Raw genomic sequence first — 17,970 nt, 5'->3', positions numbered from 1 at the left:
TATTGACCATGTGTCTTATATAACCAGCAAATCATGACTCTGTACAATCGCAGCACACATTGACTTTTATGGGGTTCTCCATATGACTCTCATACTTAAATTCTTGTCTGTTGGTTTCCTTTGAATTTTTGGCATAAAACATGTGTCATAATCCATTGGATGTGTTATATTTTAGAGATATTCTCCTCTAAATGAATACTTCCAGGGGAGAATAATTCTGTAATACAGCACCGTATGGATTCCATGTGCCTTCATACAGAGTCCTGCCATGTGCCTGAGGCTCATACACTCCTTTGCATCACTTATACGTCTCTATGACAAGTTGTCGAAGCTGGTGCATCACTTTAAGCTACACAACCGAATAACCAAATGCATTAGAAGGTTGAGAATACTTGATTGTGCATTTATGCAATCTATCAAACAAATCTTGAGCTTTAGAACATGTGCCATAATTAAACTGAGCTGTATGAGAGGTAACATTTTAAGGGTTGGACAGGCAGTAGATGGATCTGGACCTTATGGATGCCCAAAGACCCTCTACCCTAGAAGAAGACATTCATTATAAATTGCATGTGGTAGGTGGGGGGCTCAGATTTGCATTGTAACCTAGGAGCTTCTAGTCATCCTGTATTATATTATTATAATAAAAATGTCTATAAAACATTTATCCAACAAACTTAAAGGATTCATACAATAGTCATTCCTGTATCTATGACGATTTTTAGGATAAAATGGTGGAAACAGGAAAATGTATGTGTTGATATGTGACAAGAAAAAATGGTGAAACAAGTCACAACAATCATCACAAAGTAGTAGATTTCCATCTCCTGGCCTCCCGAGTGCCACTTCTGTTCTGTACAATGCCTGAAACAAGGACATTTTCATTACTTAATTGAGGCAATTACCTAGCAGTGGTATTAGGCAGATTGGTCTCTTGGCAGTCATCAATCATTGTACAACTGACCTGTCAAAACTGAAGCAAAATGTCAGGTAGGGCAACTTTTATGCTTTATAGGGGAAGCAGATAACTTTTCCTAATTAATTAAGCAAAAAGTTATTGCGTCCACCTAAAGTGCCATTGTTCCAGGATGAGCTCCTAAATGCTCTGTGGGTATTCTATAAATCTCTATGACCGGAAAACTTCTGTTTTTGCAAGTCTTAAAATTAACTATTATACAGTTAAATCGTTTGCCCATAGAATTTCAAATTACTTCAGAAATTACACTTGGATTTAACCTCTTCAGCACCCAGTTTTGGCCTTCAACGCTCGAAACTATTTTTTTGCTTTCTCAATTGGTTGCATAGTTTGTTCCTGTTATGGGTATACTAAGTATGTCTATAATATTTAGTGACATTTATTTATTTATTTAGCTTTATTTTTTACCACTATTTTATTTATTTCTGTTTAAATTTTTTAAATAAAGAGCATAAAGATTGAGTTACGTCATTCAGTAGACCCTTGATTCACAGTCTGGACAGTAGGGGATGGAATCACATCACAGAGAATCACTATGGTGCTTATAAATGTCTATTGCCCCTTTGTTTCCTCTCCACTATGCTACGCTTCCTAGACAGCGGTAAAAGGTGTATATCAGAAAAACTTCCGAACTCCACTATGTACCTCTGTCTATGCAATGTTGACCACCGCAGCTTGTGTATGGTTGTCAGCTGCAGTCCTAATATGGATCACGCAATGTCAGTGCCATAATGCTATGCGGAAACGTACTAGTATTAACCAGCCATGCTCCATGTGGCTAATCTGTATTTTTTTAAATCAGTTTTATGATTTGAGCTACCATACTTTTTGGAGGCTATTTTAAAGGGATTCTCCGGGAGCACAATATTAATGGCCTATCCTCAAGATAAGTCATCACTATCAGATCAGTGGGGGTTCAACTACTAGCACCTCCACCGATCAGCTACTTGATAGGGTCACAGTGCTCAGATGAGTGCTACGTACTCCTAACAACATACCAAGCACAGCGCTGTACATTGTTTAGTGGCTGTGCTTGGTATTGCAGCCCAGCCCCATTCACTTGAATGGGACTGAGCTTCACATAGACCACGTGGCCGATGAATGTGATGTCACTGTCCTAGGAACGCACTGTGGCCTCTTCAGACAGCTGATTGGTGGCTTTGCCAGATGATGGATCCACATTGATCTGATGATCATGACGTATCCTGAGGATAGGTCAATATTTTACTTCCAGAATACTCAGCTACTTTTTTGCACCATTTTCCTTTTCCTTTTCTCACTTAAAAAAACCTTTGTGATCAGATGTTAGCTAAAATTCAGTGGGGAAATTTGAAAAATGTGAATTTCTTTTATTGTGCTTTGCCTAACTTTTTGTGCTCTTTTTTAGGTCCATGACATATTTTAGATCAATGATCCAAGAAGTGTAATTCCGGTGAACAAGCCTTATTTCAGCAAATGTATCCAAATCCAAAAGATAGTCGCCTGGAACACGGATTTAAAACCACTTTATCTTTATTTAAAATATAAAAAATTCTACTGCCAATCGTACCATAGTAATGCCTACGCATTTTGATCTTCACAGCTATCTTATTCATCGCATAAGTGTGGCAAACACAATTTGCCTTGTATTTATTGGAGAAAATGTTCAATTTCAAAATTCTATTTTTTGGGTCCAAGCATGGTCTTTTTTTTTTTTTTCCTATAGGCTTCTCTATAGGAAAAAAGGCAGAAAAAAAATAAACATTTTTGTATTATATATTTAAAAAATCCACCAGAAAACACTTTTTATAAAAATTATGAATGAATGGTGTTTTTGTTTTACAAGTTAGAACAAAATAACAAAATCGCCACCAAAAAAATGTTTGTGGAATAAAGCTTATGATTATTTTTGCTGTACATAGCTGCAGTATTTTCTAGGTCACCTATAGTATGTCATCTGTAGTCTTCGTAGAGAAATGGGTTTACTCTGCGTTTAGATGTGTGTGTGTTTTTTTTTTATGTGCTTCATCTTTTTTAAATGAACATAGATGAATATTTCATGAGGGAATGAAGCAATATAGTAGCATTGTTCCCAGGCAATCCTAGGACAAATTAATTATAGTGAATACAGGACGAAAATCGGAAATTTTTACCAAGTCCATTGCGTCAAATAAAACATTTCCACCTGCAACTTTGGCAAAAAAAAAAAAGCAAGACCCCTGGTCGTGTATAATAGTCAAATCTCCATTCCAACTGTACGTGAAGGGTTAAGACCAGACCGGGATTACGTCCATTTAAGATCTGAAAACTGTTCCAATTCTTTTCTCTACAAATCGTATCAGTTTATCGATCACTAATAGGGAAACTACCATTAGTATCAAAAGTGCAAGAAGGGTGGCGTATATAGATTTGGTCACAATGTAGGGAAATGAAGTCTCTGGAGCCCAATGGGTTAAAACGACAAGAAACAATTTGGCAGTGTAGCTTGAAAGATGCAGAATATGATTGGGATCCTATCCTGTCCTGGGCTTTGGGATTACTGTGACGTCATTTTCCTCCTCTTGCATGGATGAAGGCTAAAGAACTATAGATAAGCAAATAATACAACAAGCTGTCTTCATATCTAGCAAGATTTATAGCATCCTTTTTTTTTTTTGGAACTCTTGTCTGCTAAACCCATCTTTGCCTGATTTATTATTCTGACAGGAAGCCTAACCTCTTTGTAGCATTGTCCTGCAAGCTGAAGATGCTGCTCCGCTTAAGTGCAATCATATATAATTAAGTAAAAAGCCTGGGCTTGGGATGTGCATCTGATTCTGCCTTGGTTGCGACTCATCTGCGGGTAAACTATTGTCTATGGTAATAAAAAAATCAGGAGCGGAGATGTCATTTACTCAGTTTGGATATCCGTACAGCGGCAACTCTCAGGTAAGTGGCAGCACTGCCCTCTCACTCATGAGTGCTAATGCATGAACAGGGATAGTCATTCTGACATTTTTTTTAAGATTTTAAATTTTTATATTGAAAATGTGTAATGCTGTGGATTGGTATCATGTTCTGGACACTATATACCATAGGTGAAATGTATAGCATAAACCGTAATGTAAAATGTAGAACAAATTCAAATTGTTAAAAAGAACTTGTCTATCAAGTAAATGGCCTCTTGTAACAATGTAGTCAAGAAGATCATTTATGAATGGAGGCAGAAGGATTTTTGCACATAGTTATGGGTCAAATCTTATCTGACATACATCATTGAATGTGGATTTTTCTCATTATTTGCACAGTGTTTTGCGCACTTTGTTATGGACATATTTTATTGTATTATATGTTATATTTGCAGTTTTTGGTTTCGACAAATCCAAGTGCAATGTGTTATGATTCCTCGATATCGAAATCGCTGCCCGAGGTCTCTGCTACTTCTGCCCAGACCCCGACCATCTGCTGCCCCTCTTATGAGAACAGGCTGCTGGTCAGCACAAGGACTGATCTGAGTGCAGCGCTAGGAGTGTACAACCCTCAGTACAGCACAGCCAGTGCAGGCTACACCGGCTGCCTCCCCTGCACTCCTGACCCAGCATCCCTGTATTCCACTCTGGTAAGTGATGTACCGAGAAAAGGCTAACCCTAATCTCAGCATTTTATTCCACAGTTTTCAGTGTTATAGGGCAGATGGTAGATAGATGATAGATAGATAGATAGATAGATAGATAGATAGATATGAGATAGATATGAGATAGATAGATAGATAGATAGATAGATAGATAGATAGATATGAGATAGATAGATAGATATGAAAAAGATAGATCATGAATAGATAGATATTAGATAGATAGATATTAGATAGATAGATAGATAGATAGATAGATAGATAGATGGATAGATCATGGATAGATAGATAGATAGATAGATAGATAGATATTAGATAGATAGATTGATATTAGATAGATAGATAGATAGATAGATATTAGATAGATAGATAGATAGATAGATAGATAGGAGATAGATAGATAGATAGATAGATAGATAGATAGGAGATAGATAGATAGATAGATAGATAGACAAAACACGGACAGACTGATGAAAGAAAAAAAAGAAAAAAAGAAAGAACATGGATAGATAGATGGATAGATAGAACACGGACAGATTGACAGAAGATAGACAGATAGATAGATACCTCTGCTTATTGTAAAGCACTGCAGAATATGTTGGCGCTATGTAAATAAAGATTAATATTATAGATAGATAAATAGATAGGTGATAGATGAATAGACATGGATATATAAATCATGGATAGGTAATGGATAGATAGATAGATAGATATATAGATAGATAGATAGATAGATAGATAGATATAGAAAGATATAGATAGATAGATAGATAGATAGATAGATAGATAGATAGATAGATAGAAAGATATAGAAACATAGATAGATAGATAGATATAGAAAGATAGATAGATAGATAGATAATACATAGATAGATAGACAGACAGACAGATATATAGATACCTCTGCTGATTGTAAAGTTCTGTGGAATATGTTGGCGATCTGTAAATGAAGATTAATATATTATAAAGATTATTATTATAGAAGATAGATAGATAGATAGAGATAGACAAATAGATACAGTAGACAGATCCAAATAATTTTAGGAAATGTAACTGGTAAATCTATTGTCCATTGAGATGTCTGGACTTCTAGCAGACCTGAGATTGAACACTTCAGCTACATAAGGATGGTTCATGTTAGAGCTAATTCCTTTCTTTTTCCACACATCTATTCTAGAGCTCTCAGTATGAAATGAAGGATGGCGCCAGCTCTCTGCACCCAGGGATAGCTCAGCCTGCTGCCTACTATCCATATGATCACTCCTTGGGGCAGTACCAGTACGACAGGTAACATTCTCTTTGATCAATAAGAATAGCTAATGTCTTCTCTGTGATGCTACAACAGACATCAAACCCCACCATTTCCAAGGGATTGTTACTACATATGATGAATCCCAAAGCAAGCTTATAACAGAGAATGGTCGGAATCTTATCAACTAGGCAGGACCTTATCTCTATACTGTGCACATTATTTCTCAGAACTTATCAAAAATTAAAAAAAAAATTCTAATACGCTTAGACAGTAGAAACTATCTCATATCTATCAGCTATCTGTAGCTCATATTAATAAATGGGTCTATCTATAGCTATCTCAAACTTCAATCATCTTTTTATATATATATGTATCTATCTATCTATACAGTGTGCACCGGAGGTGTGGCTGACTCCTGTTGGTCGTGCACCCCTGACCCGCTCGTCTGCCCCATAGGCTGATTTGAATTAGTGTGAGTATAATGCTTGGCCTGCTCCCCCTCACTCACTGGAAGCCTTTTGGCACCAGGAGAGGTATAGGGTGGACTCTCATTGCATTTGTTGGGGGGCCATCTGGCACCAGGAGAGGTGTGGAGTAGGCTCAGTATGCATGTTGGTACCTGCATTCCCTGGATTCAATGGAGGCCATTTTGGCACCAAAAATGACAAAAATAGAGGTGGGCCCAGCATGCATGTGGAACCTACACTACCTGGTACATAACAGGTAGAATTTAGTTTTAGGTTCCCATATTACAGAGATCACCTTGACGTTTGGCAGACGGGCCCAGATAATTTTGTACAAAATGTTTTTGCCAAGAATCTCACATTTACTTAATAAGCGTAGCATTAGCATTAGAATACTTTTTTGTACTTTATTTGGTTTGCAGAGAGCTGTTGCATTGTATTATTCCTATCTATCTATCTATCTCATATCTATCTAAGCATGTCTATCTTTATCATATGTTTGTCTATCTATTTATCTATCTTACATTTATCTTATATTTATCATATATATCTACATAACGGAATACACATTTCAGCATATACTGTACTGCAGATACCCTACTTTATTACAGCAAAAGGAGCATGTATTGTGCATCACATGTAATTACATTGACAGAATTACAGCATATTTACTTGCTGTGTGGGAAACAAAGCTACTAAATATTATAGTGATTTCAGAAATGAATTATAATCAGACCAAGATAAAAAAAATACCGCTCTCTAATGGATACTTGGCACATAATATATCCTGGTGCCACCATAACTGAAAGGCTTTGGAAATCAAGACAAAGTTTCAAAACATTTTAAAAAAAATACCGTATCCCGCACTGTATATATACAGTATTTTTCTCCAGTGAGTCAATAGCACTGTATGGGCATCTAAGACACTCAGCCTGCACATATACTGCATCTAAGTGGACTAGTTTTAACCCACTGGTATCATACCTCAAATGTCCACTAGGTGGTGTGCTAAGACTTTGATATGCTTCTCACTGAAACTCTCAAAGATCCACTGTTATCTGCCAGAACTCTGCTTAATAAATATGATGTGTCTGGAAATAATAAATCAAGAAGAATGAAGAAGAGCCAAGCAGCAGGCTAGCGAAATCTTGATCATAATCCGTAGCAATCCCATCCTCTACAGCAGATCTCCCAGAAGATCCAGCTGGTCCCCTTCTCACACTGATCTGTAATGGGATTTTGCTGTCTGTCAGAGATGATGCTGTGTTCTAGATATTACCAGAAAATGTCAGGAACACCAGAAGTTTCTTTATTATTGTCTGTTAGTTAAACAAGTGCCATACCTCTGTTATTCCTCCTGGAAGAGTTTGAATAAAATGACAACTGGGTGTTTGCATACTATACGGTATGTGTTCCTGCACACTATCCAATCAGTGCTGGCGGTGTCAGGCTATGTCACTATACGGTGCCGCTAGCTGTGTAAAGAAAAATCCGATAATGCCAATTTATTTTTGTCACTATAGTTAGACATTTCATGGAGGATTAACAGAGGAACAACACAACATAGAATTCTAAGAAAGCCAGTAGGAACTTTAAATTCAAAATCACTGATACACCTTCCTTTTCCCTTATTGTCTTCTACATACATTTGGCAGGTTAGCAAGAAGTAGTGGATAGAACAGGGGTAGGCAACCTCCGGCACTCTAGGTGTTGTGAAACTACAACTCCCAGCATGCATATACTTGCTTTGTTCTACTCAAAACTCTCAAAGAAATGAATGGAGAATGCTGGGAATTGTAGTTTCACAACAGCTGGAGTGCCGAAGGTTGCTGACCCCTGGGGAATATGACTGCAGGATCAGACTACACGGGGGTGTATTTGTTGTCAGCTACCACTGATGCAGCCACATGAGAGTATGTTTTTTGTAGGACAAGATTTTAGTGCATATAATTTATTGATTAGTGCAGCAATTTTTTTTTTTTTTGTGTTTGTTTTTTACTTTTGCAGCTTACCATTTGATAAAAATATGAAGATAACTTTATTCTACAGCTCAGAACAGGTTTATTCCCTTACTGTGATGGATTGTTATTTTGGGGGGATTGGCTGGTATTTTTCTTAGTATTCTTGTGGGGTCCCTATCTGCATATTAGCAGAGTCTCTTTAACAAAGCATTGGCCCTTATCTACAGACAACTAGGGGCTCTGACTGCTCTCCTAATATACAGTTCCTATCTGAACTAGAACCTTCTAGTGGGAGGGGTGGAGCTGAGAAGCATGACCTAAACAGAAACATTGTTACAATTTCTTTCTTTTATAGACTTGTACAGAGTTTCAGTGCAAGTCCATGGGAATGACTAAGCAGTTTTCCAGACATAAACACTTCTCCGATGTAAACAAGACATTCAGAAGGTCATTGTGTCCGTTTTTCCCTCCAAAACTTAGTATAGTCTCTCAGTATTAGCTGGCTGTGCATTAACCCTTTCCACTGTGCAGTGCAAATACCAGTGCAATAACAGTGAAAATGAACAGTATATATTACAATAAACATAAAATTAAGTTCAACAATATGAAGTACACACAACAGCATAAATCAAATTACAAGTTAATCCCTGATGGCTTTGTATAGTAGCGATAGGGACAAATGTCCACAAATGGCTATGGTCCAAAGTACCCTTGAGCCAAGGTTTTATACTTCCACTCTAATGGAAAGGCTTTCTATAAGATTTTGGAGTGTGTCTGTGGGAATTTGTGCCAATTCATAAAAAATGATGATTTGTGAGCTCAGACACTGGACTGAATGGTCTGGCTTGCATGCCAGTTTATCCCAAAGGTTTTCGATGTGGGTCTGTACAGGGCACTTAAGTTCTTCCACAGTGAATATGTCAAGTCATGTCTTTATGGACTCTGCTTTGTGTATTAAAGCACGGTCATAATGGATCAGAACATGCCATTTTCCCAAACTTTTGACACGAATTTGGAAGCCTACACTTTACTAAAATATATTTATATGTTGTGCTATTAACATTGCCCTTCACTGAAGATAAAAGGCCGAACCCCGAAGAGCAGTCCCAGACTATTATCTGTCCTCCACCGGATTTCACAGCAGACACTAGGCATTCTGACATTCTTTGGGAATCAGTAAAACCTAGATTATTTCATCATACTGCCAGATTCATGACTCTAGAGAACTCATCTCCAAAGCTCTAGGGTTCAGAGGTGGTGCACTTTACACCACTCAAGCCAGTGCTTGACATTGAGGACTCTAGTCTTTGGCTTGAGCGTAGCTGCTCGGCCAGGTGAGAGGTGACAAGCCACAGACTTCAGCACTTGACCATTCTTACATGCTTCCACTTCACAATAATGGCCCTTACAGCTGACCAGGGCAGATCTAGCAGATCATAAATGACATGAAATGATCTCTGGCATAGTTGGCATTCTATGACATCTAAATTTTGTACGAATAAGACTTGCACAGTTTATTAAAGAACTGCAGTTCCTGTTAAAGACCTTGGGGTCAGTATCCAGTGAGGTAGGTCAATGGTGCGTCACATGAATATGCAGATAAATATATACATTCAGAAGTGACAGATATTAAATAAACCGAACATTTCAGTCCTATCCTTGACCTTCTTCAGAGGTGTCTGTGAACAAGGAGTGAAATGTGGCACTTTCTGGCGTTGCCTGGCCAAGTCACGGCTGCGATGCTGCCAGTAGCTGCAGATCCCTGCATATTGCTATTGAAAGAAGTGTTGACTGTTTGCTATTGATTTTTAGGCAAATCACATGGTCATTAACAAACTGCAAGGAGCAAGCACTTTTTTTTTGCAGCAAGCTGCGCAGTCCTGCATCTCCTGGCCACATTGCAGGCATGGCTCGGCCATTCAGCAGCCACTACGTCTACCTAAGGGTACGGCCACACAGTCAGGCTTCCTGATGCAGTTTTGGAAACCAAAATGAGGAGTGAATTCTAAAAAGAGAAGTGGGATCTGTCCTTTATACTTTATACTGCATCAGGAAACCTAACCGTATGGTTGTACCCTGAGGGTGCATATATATATATACTAAAAGAACATTTAGACAAGCACATCCAAAGTCACAGGTGCACATCCATAAAGCTACAATGCAAACAGCAAACACAAAACACATGGCAGAACACCATTACACATGCAAATAATAGAACCAGGGATTAGGGATTATTCTGGATTAAAGTGTTACTACACCTACTATACATGATAAATTGAAGCTCTTTGCGCACATTTTTGATCAAACGTGTCTTGGGCCTATCTACCAACGTCAAGGCAGCTTCTGCAGATGGGTACCTAACACTAACACAACTTCCTCTCCTGGGCCTAACCTAGGCCTAAAATGTTCAGGGCGGCGTAGAAAGCGGCTATATTTATACTCTGCTTGGGCAGAGGGGCGGGGAGTAAACATACTACAATAAAAATAAATGTAAAAAAAAAATATATATATATATATATATACATATATATGTATATATTTACTTTAGCAAAATGAGAATGCAGCACACTGTAGAAAGTGGGTGCAGGTCAGGCCAATATGGACCAGCACCTGGGTCCAATGTAGTAGAGAAGAAAGAAGGCCAGCAGCACTCCAAAAGAATCAAAAAAGCATGTGGTTTATTCACCCAGAGTCAGCAGCGACGTTTCAACAGCTTGTTGCTGTCTTTTTCAAGCCCTGGGCTTGAAAAAGACAGCAACAAGCTGTTGAAACGTCGCTGCTGACTCTGGGTGAATAATCCACATGCTTTTTTGATACTTTTGGAGTGCTGCTGGCCCTCTTTCTTCTCTATGTATATATATATATATGTATATATATATATATATATATATATATATATATATGTATTGTAAGGGATCACTCTCTCTCAGGGGGTCTCAATCACAGATTTTTCGCAGACAACCGGATTGAAGTCCAAAAGAACTTCTGCCCGTCTAGGCACTACCTAATACATAATACATTTCCCTGACTCGCCTATAAAGGACTGTTCAGACACAGTATCAGGTCTGGCTTCATCCCTAATTTACTTAGCATTCTGTATTAAGAATGCTATTATTTTCCCTTATAACCATGTTATAAGGGAAAATGATAAAGATCGGGTCCCCATCCCGATTGTCACCTAGCAACCAAGCGTGAAAATCGCACCTCATCTGCACTTTCTTGCAATTTTCACGCAGCCCCATTCACTTCTATGGGGCCTGCGTTGCGTGAAAAACGCACAATATAGAGCTTGCTGCGTTTTTCACGCAATGCACAAGTGATGCGTGAAATTCACCGCTCACGTGCACAGCCCCATTGAAGTGAATGGGTCCGGATTCAGTGCGAGTGCATTGCACCCGCGTCGATAACTCGCCAGTGTGAAAGGGGCCTAAGGGTTGGTTTAATGCCTCCCTGATTACAGCAGGCCTCACCTGCGCTCATCTCAGGTAGACAGGAAAACATGCCCTGGATCTTGCTTACCAGTTGATGAACCTGGATGAGATACACCCTTTCCAGGACTATCTCACACATTTCACTGTTCACATCATCTCAGTATATATATATATACACAGTGAAGGAAATGCTAGTGGTAAGACACACTGTTTGCAAAAAAATGCCACAAAAAATGCAACAAGAAACACAAGTAGTCAAAAAAAACGCATGCAGTTATTCTGAGGTTCTTTTTACTGGCAAAAAAGCCAGACAAAATGTGTGTAAATAAAGCCTTACTTTTTCTGTTTCAATCTGGTTTAATTTGGTTGCTCTTGCTGAAATACTTCTACAGAAAATGGAATTTTTTATGTCAGTTAAATAAGAATAAGTCTGATTCAGTTTCTTAAATATTTATCTCTTGAAAGGTTCGGAACGCTGGATTTTACGGTCTCCACAAGACGTAAAAATGCAACCAGAGAGACCACAAGCACCCTAAAGACCTGGCTATATGAGCATCGAAAAAATCCCTATCCAACGAAAGGTGAAAAAATTATGCTGGCGATTATTACAAAGATGACCCTCACACAAGTGTCTACTTGGTTTGCTAATGCCAGAAGGAGGTTAAAAAAGGAAAATAAAATGACCTGGTCGCCAAAAAATAAGCCTGGAGATGAAAGTAAAGAAGAGAAATGTGACACGGATGAATATAGTCCAGAGAGTGACAGTCCAGGTAATGTAAACCTTTCAGATATGAAGTAGAATAGGATATGGTAGGGGCTGTAGCATTCTCAAGGGCTTTTGCATTGATGTCCTATCCTTAAATGGTTGTGCCTATGAACAAAATCTATCTCCTATCCTCTGTCTGAACCTGGGGCCCTAATAATCGTGACAATGGGGGTCCTGTGTACCCCTATTTGTGTGGGGTGGTTGTTGGTATGTCAATTCATCTCTGTGGGACTGCCATAGATAGCTGACTGCTGTACTTGGCTAACACTGGCAGCCCCACAGCATTGAAAAGCACAGTGATGGACATGTGTGACCACTAGTGATGGACGAACATCGGCCAGGATGTTTCACAAACGCTTGTTCGCGATCAAATGTTTGCGAACCATGCGTTCGCGGTGGGCACCATTCACTTTAATGGCAGACGAACCTAAAAAACCTTCAGGTCATATTTGCAGCCACCAAATACTTACTAGAAGTGCACAAATAGTCCCACAACATGGACAGTGACATACCAGAGGGGGATCAATGGCAAACATTCCCACAAAAAATATGTATTTTAATCAGGGGCCATTTTTATGCGTCTTAAAGGGAAACTCTTAAAAATGCGCACTGCTGGAGCCTTGAAAAATTGTATTTTAGGCCACAGGAGTATAGGCCCCAAAAATTAGGCATTCACCTGACAGAAAAGAACAAGTTATTATGTGGCTGGAAGTATATAGGGTCAGTGGATAACAATTTTACTGTAGGCCAGTACAGGCCCCAAAAATTAGGCATTCACCTGACAGAAAAGAACAAGTGATTATGTGGCTGGAGCTATGTTAGACGGTCAGTGGATAACAATTTTACCGTAGGCCAGTACAGGCCCCAAAAATTAGGCATTCACATGACAGAAAAGAACTTGTGATGATGTAGCTGGAGGTACATTAGGCGGTCACTGAAAACCAATTTACTATAGGCCAGTGGAGACCAGGCCCCAAAAATTTGTCATTCACCTGACAGAAAAGAACAAGTGATTATGTGGCTGGAGGTATACTAGACGGTCAGTGGATAAGAATTTTACTGTAAGCCAGTACAGGCACGAAAAATTAGGCATTCACCTGACAGAAGAGAACAAGTGATGATGTGGCTGAGGTACATTAGGTGGTCACTGGATAAAAATTTTACTGTAGGCCAATGGAGTAGAGGCCCCAAAAATTAGGCATTGATCTGACAGAAAAGGCCTTTTATGCCACTATATATACATAAGACAAGGACCATTCTTTGTTCTGGGTGGTGGCGGATATGTGTGGGCTGGCATGAGGTTATTCAATTACACGTGGTCATCAGGGCCGGCCTTTGGGGTGTGCGGGCTGTGCGGCCGCACAGGGCGCCATAGCAACAGGGGCGCCGGGCGGCCGACAGCCCGCAATGTAATATGGGCAGGCGAGGCGGCACTTATGTTTTCCCACGGGGCGGGCGGGCCCCCGCCCCCTCCCCCTCCCCTGTATTCAGCAGGGGGCGCACGTTGCGGTTTTAAAAAAAAAAAACTTCGGGCGGCGGGCGGCGCCCCTCATTCTGCGCCGCCTGAGTGGCTGAGGCTCTGCCTGCGCCTGCTGTGTGCTGTTAGTGTAGCGTGGCCGAGCTCTGTTCGATCCGCGGTACAGGAGCTTTTGTTTCCTGTACCCGGCCGGACTGACAGGAAGTGCTCACTTAGTGTGCACTTCCTGTCAGTCCGGCCGGGTACAGGAAACAAATGCTCCTGTACCGCGGATCAAACAGAGCTCGGCCACGCTACACTAGAGGTGGAAAAGAGAGTGGGAGGGGGGAGGAAATAATGAGAGTGATGGGGGGGGGGGGGGAGAGGAAATAATGAGAGTGTCGGGGAGAAATAATGAGAGTGATGGGGGGGGGGGGGGAAATAATGAGAGTGATGGGGGGGGGGGGAAATAATGAGAGTGATGGGGGGGGGGGGAGAAATAATGAGAGTGATGGGGGGGGGGGGAGAAATAATGAGAGTGATGGGGGGGGGGAGAAATAATGAGAGTGATGGGGGGGGGGGGGGAGAAATAATGAGAGTGATGGGGGGGGGGGGAGAAATAATGAGAGTGATGGGGGGGGGGGGGAGAAATAATGAGAGTGATGGGGGGGGGGAGAAATAATGAGAGTGATGGGGGGGGGAGAAATAATGAGAGTGATGGGGGGGGGGAGAAATAATGAGAGTGATGGGGGGGGGAGAAATAATGAGAGTGATGGGGGGGAGAAATAATGAGAGTGATGGGGGGGAATAATGAGAGTGATGGCGGGGGGGGGGGAGAAATAATGAGAGTGATGGGGGGGGGAGAAATAATGAGAGTGATGGGGGGGGAGAAATAATGAGAGTGATGGCGGGGGGGGGAAATAATGAGAGTGATGGCGGGGGGGGGGGGAATAATGAGAGTGATTGGGGGGGGGGAATAATGAGAGTGACAATGGAGTCTCCAGAGCCAGACTGCAGCCAGAGTCCAGATCATCTTATTGTCCTGGTGGTAAGTAGACAATGCAATATGTTTATTATTTAATTGTTTAGTTATTAATACTACATTGGAAACTAATTTTCTCAGCTGGACACCGGCCGACATGCGCTGGGGGCCTCACCAGCGGTTAGGGTAGGGAAAAAGCACTGGCCCGTACGTACATTTTTCCCTTCCCTAACCGCTGGTGAGGCTCCCGGTGCATGCGCAGTGTCGGCCGGTGTTCAGCTGAAAACATCCATCCGATCACTGCGAATTGGCCCATAGTTTTTCCCTACCCTAACCGCCGGCGAGGCTCCTGGCGCATGCGCTGCTGTGAAATTTCCCTAACCTGTCGTTGTGCGCCTGCGCGATGCTGCACACCTCCTCACGTCATGTCCGGTGCGACCGGAAGTGACGAGGGTAGGGAAATCTCACGAACTAGGGAAGTATAACATTACACCGGCCTTTGGGGTGTAAGGGCTGGTAACTACTTGGTTGGATAGTCAGCCAGCCTATGCCATGATGCCAGCAACAAGCATTTTTTTTTTTTTTTTGGGGGGGGGGGGGGCGCGCCACAAGGTTAGCTCGCACAGGGCGCCTGAACACCTAAGGCCGGCCCTGGTGGTCATCACAGGTGTTGAATTCCTCCTAGATCCATGCCTTATTCATTTTTAGAAATGTGAGGTAGTCCACACTGTCGTGAGCTAGGCTAGTGGGCTCATCGGTCACAATCCCCACTGCTGCGCTGAACGTCCTTTCGGACAGGACACTCGACGAGGGGCGATCCAAGAGTTCCATGGCAAATTGTGCCAGCTCTGGCCACAGGTCAAGCCTGCACACCCAGTTGTCCAGTGGTTCCTCACTTCTCAGAGCGTCCACATCGGCCCTTAACTTGATGTAGTCAGATACCTGTCAGTCTAGGCGTTCCCTAAGGCTGGATCCAGAGGGCGGCTGTCAATGGGTTGGCTGAAAAAATTATCTCATATCCGAAGTGACCAACATATCTTCAAACTGCCCTCTTCTTGAAGGCGCGGTAGGATTTGTACCTGCACCTGTTTCGCTGTGGGTGAAAATTCCTCTGTCAGCACCCTCAACAGCAGAATGCAGCATCTCTTGCAGCAAGACTTGGAAATGTTGCATTCTGCCAACCTTCTGTGAAGCTGGTAACATGTCTGCCATTTTGTGTTTGTGGCGGGGGTCGAAGTACGTTGCCACCCAGTACTGGTCCTTGCTCTTTATGCTTTTTATACGGAGATCCCTCTTCAAACACTGGAGCATGAAGGCCCCCATTTGCACTAAATTGAAAGCGGTGGAGCGCCCTGGCTCCTGCTCATCGCCCAGGAGAATGTCGTCCTCGTTCTCCTCCCCACAGCCATGGACAACACCAGGGATCCCCGTAAAGTTTAAAGTCCACCTCAAAGCCTGCTCTTCTTGCTCTTCCTTCTCCTCCTCCCCTCAGCCACCATCCTCCTCTGACTCCTCTTCACACTCCTGCTGACTTGTCTCAGATGGAGTAGCCCCCCTGGTAATTCATTCAGCATTGTGACTTCCTCATCTTTCAGCTCCTGCTCCTCGAGGGCTTGATGAATTACACAACGCAATGCATGCTCCAGAAAGAAGGCGTAAGGTACAATGTCACTGATGGTGCCCTGGCTGCTACTGACAAGTTTTGTGATCTTATCAAATGGCTGCAGAAGTCTGCATGCGTCGCGCATGAGCAGCTACTGGCGCGGTTAAAAGAAACCAAGCTCCCCAGAACCTGTCCTGCTGCAGAGTTCGTACATGTAGTTGTTAATGGCACGTTTCTGCTGGAGCAACCTATCAAGAATATACACGGTGGAGTTCCATTGTGTCGTGCTGTCACAAATCAGACGCCTGGTGGTGTCACCGCTGAAGGTCAGTAAGGCGAGCCATGGCCGTGTAAGATCTTCTAAAATGGCCAGAGAGTTTCCTGGCCTGCCGCAAGACGTCCTGGGGTATTTGGCAACGAATCGCTGCACGACTAAGTTCAGAACATATGTCATTTTGCTCTGTTTCAGCGCGATCAGCAAATTGGCACCGTTGTCACACACCACTTTACAAATTGAGTGGGGTTAACCACTGATCGGCCTGTGACCGCAGAGCTGAAAGCAGTGCAGGACCGGTGTGGCTCTCAGCCGCAGCTTAGCATGGCAACATCTCACCTGGCACGTCGAATAGGTTCTGGGGTGCAGTGGAAGAGGTGGTAGCAGTGGAAAAGGAGGAGTCAGCCAAGGAGAAGACAGAGGATGAAGTAGGAGGAGGAGAAGAAGAGGCAGGCCTGCCTGCAATCCGTGGCGGTAACACCAAATCCACACGGGTGCCACGGGTTACATGCTTGACGGCAGTCAGAAGGTTCACCCAGTGGGCAGTAAAAGTTATGTACCTTCCCTGCCCGTGTTTGCTAGACCACGTGTCTGTGTTCAGATGTATCTTGGCACCAACACTGTGTGACAGAGATAAATTCACTTGCCGCTGAACGTGGCCATTTAGCTCTGGGATGCCCTTCTGGGAGAAATATTTCCTTCCAGGGACTTTACATTGCGGTGTGCCAATGGCCACAAATTTTCTGAAAGCCTCTGAGTCCACCAATTTATATGGCAGTAGTTGGCAGACTAGCAGTTCCGACAAGCCAGCAGTCAGCCGTTGGGCAAGAGGTTTATACGGCATCATCAACTTTTTACGCTAGAACACTTGGGCCGCGGAAGCCTGCCTTCTGCCAAATGAACGCAACAATGGCACTGTGGAAGGTGGAGTGGAGCACAAATGGGAGGAGAGAGGAGAAGGAGAAGAGGCAGGACGCGGAGCGCCGAGAGTGTGGCTTTGTGGGTTTTGACAGTGTTGCTCCCACTGGGCTCGGTGATGGGAGGCCAGGTGACTTCTTAAGGCACACACATGACGTCCATCAACATGTCATCATCGTCACCTTCACCACCACTGACATTAGAGATCTCGGAGTAGGCAGCAACAGCGGGGACCACCCTCCTTGGGCTGATCTGGGAACTGTCGTCAGACCGCTGGTTGGCGGCCGTTGCTACCTCC

General features: G+C 42.4%; 1 protein-coding gene across 1 annotated transcript in view; it reads left to right on the top strand.

The window, feature by feature from the left end:
• Positions 1 to 3,838: 3,838 nt before the first annotated feature.
• The window catches only part of IRX6 (iroquois homeobox 6), a 28,932-nt gene continuing 14,800 nt past the window's right edge, over positions 3,839 to 17,970 (top strand). Inside the window, 4 exon segments of the mRNA XM_044269293.1 lie at positions 3,839 to 3,883; positions 4,299 to 4,553; positions 5,743 to 5,852; positions 12,139 to 12,404. Coding sequence (XP_044125228.1) covers positions 3,839 to 3,883; positions 4,299 to 4,553; positions 5,743 to 5,852; positions 12,139 to 12,404 — 676 coding nt within the window.

This window comes from Bufo gargarizans, chromosome 10, assembly GCF_014858855.1.
Source record: "Bufo gargarizans isolate SCDJY-AF-19 chromosome 10, ASM1485885v1, whole genome shotgun sequence".
NCBI classification, from domain to species: domain Eukaryota; kingdom Metazoa; phylum Chordata; class Amphibia; order Anura; family Bufonidae; genus Bufo; species Bufo gargarizans.
This window is presented reverse-complemented; position numbering and strand designations above follow the sequence as displayed.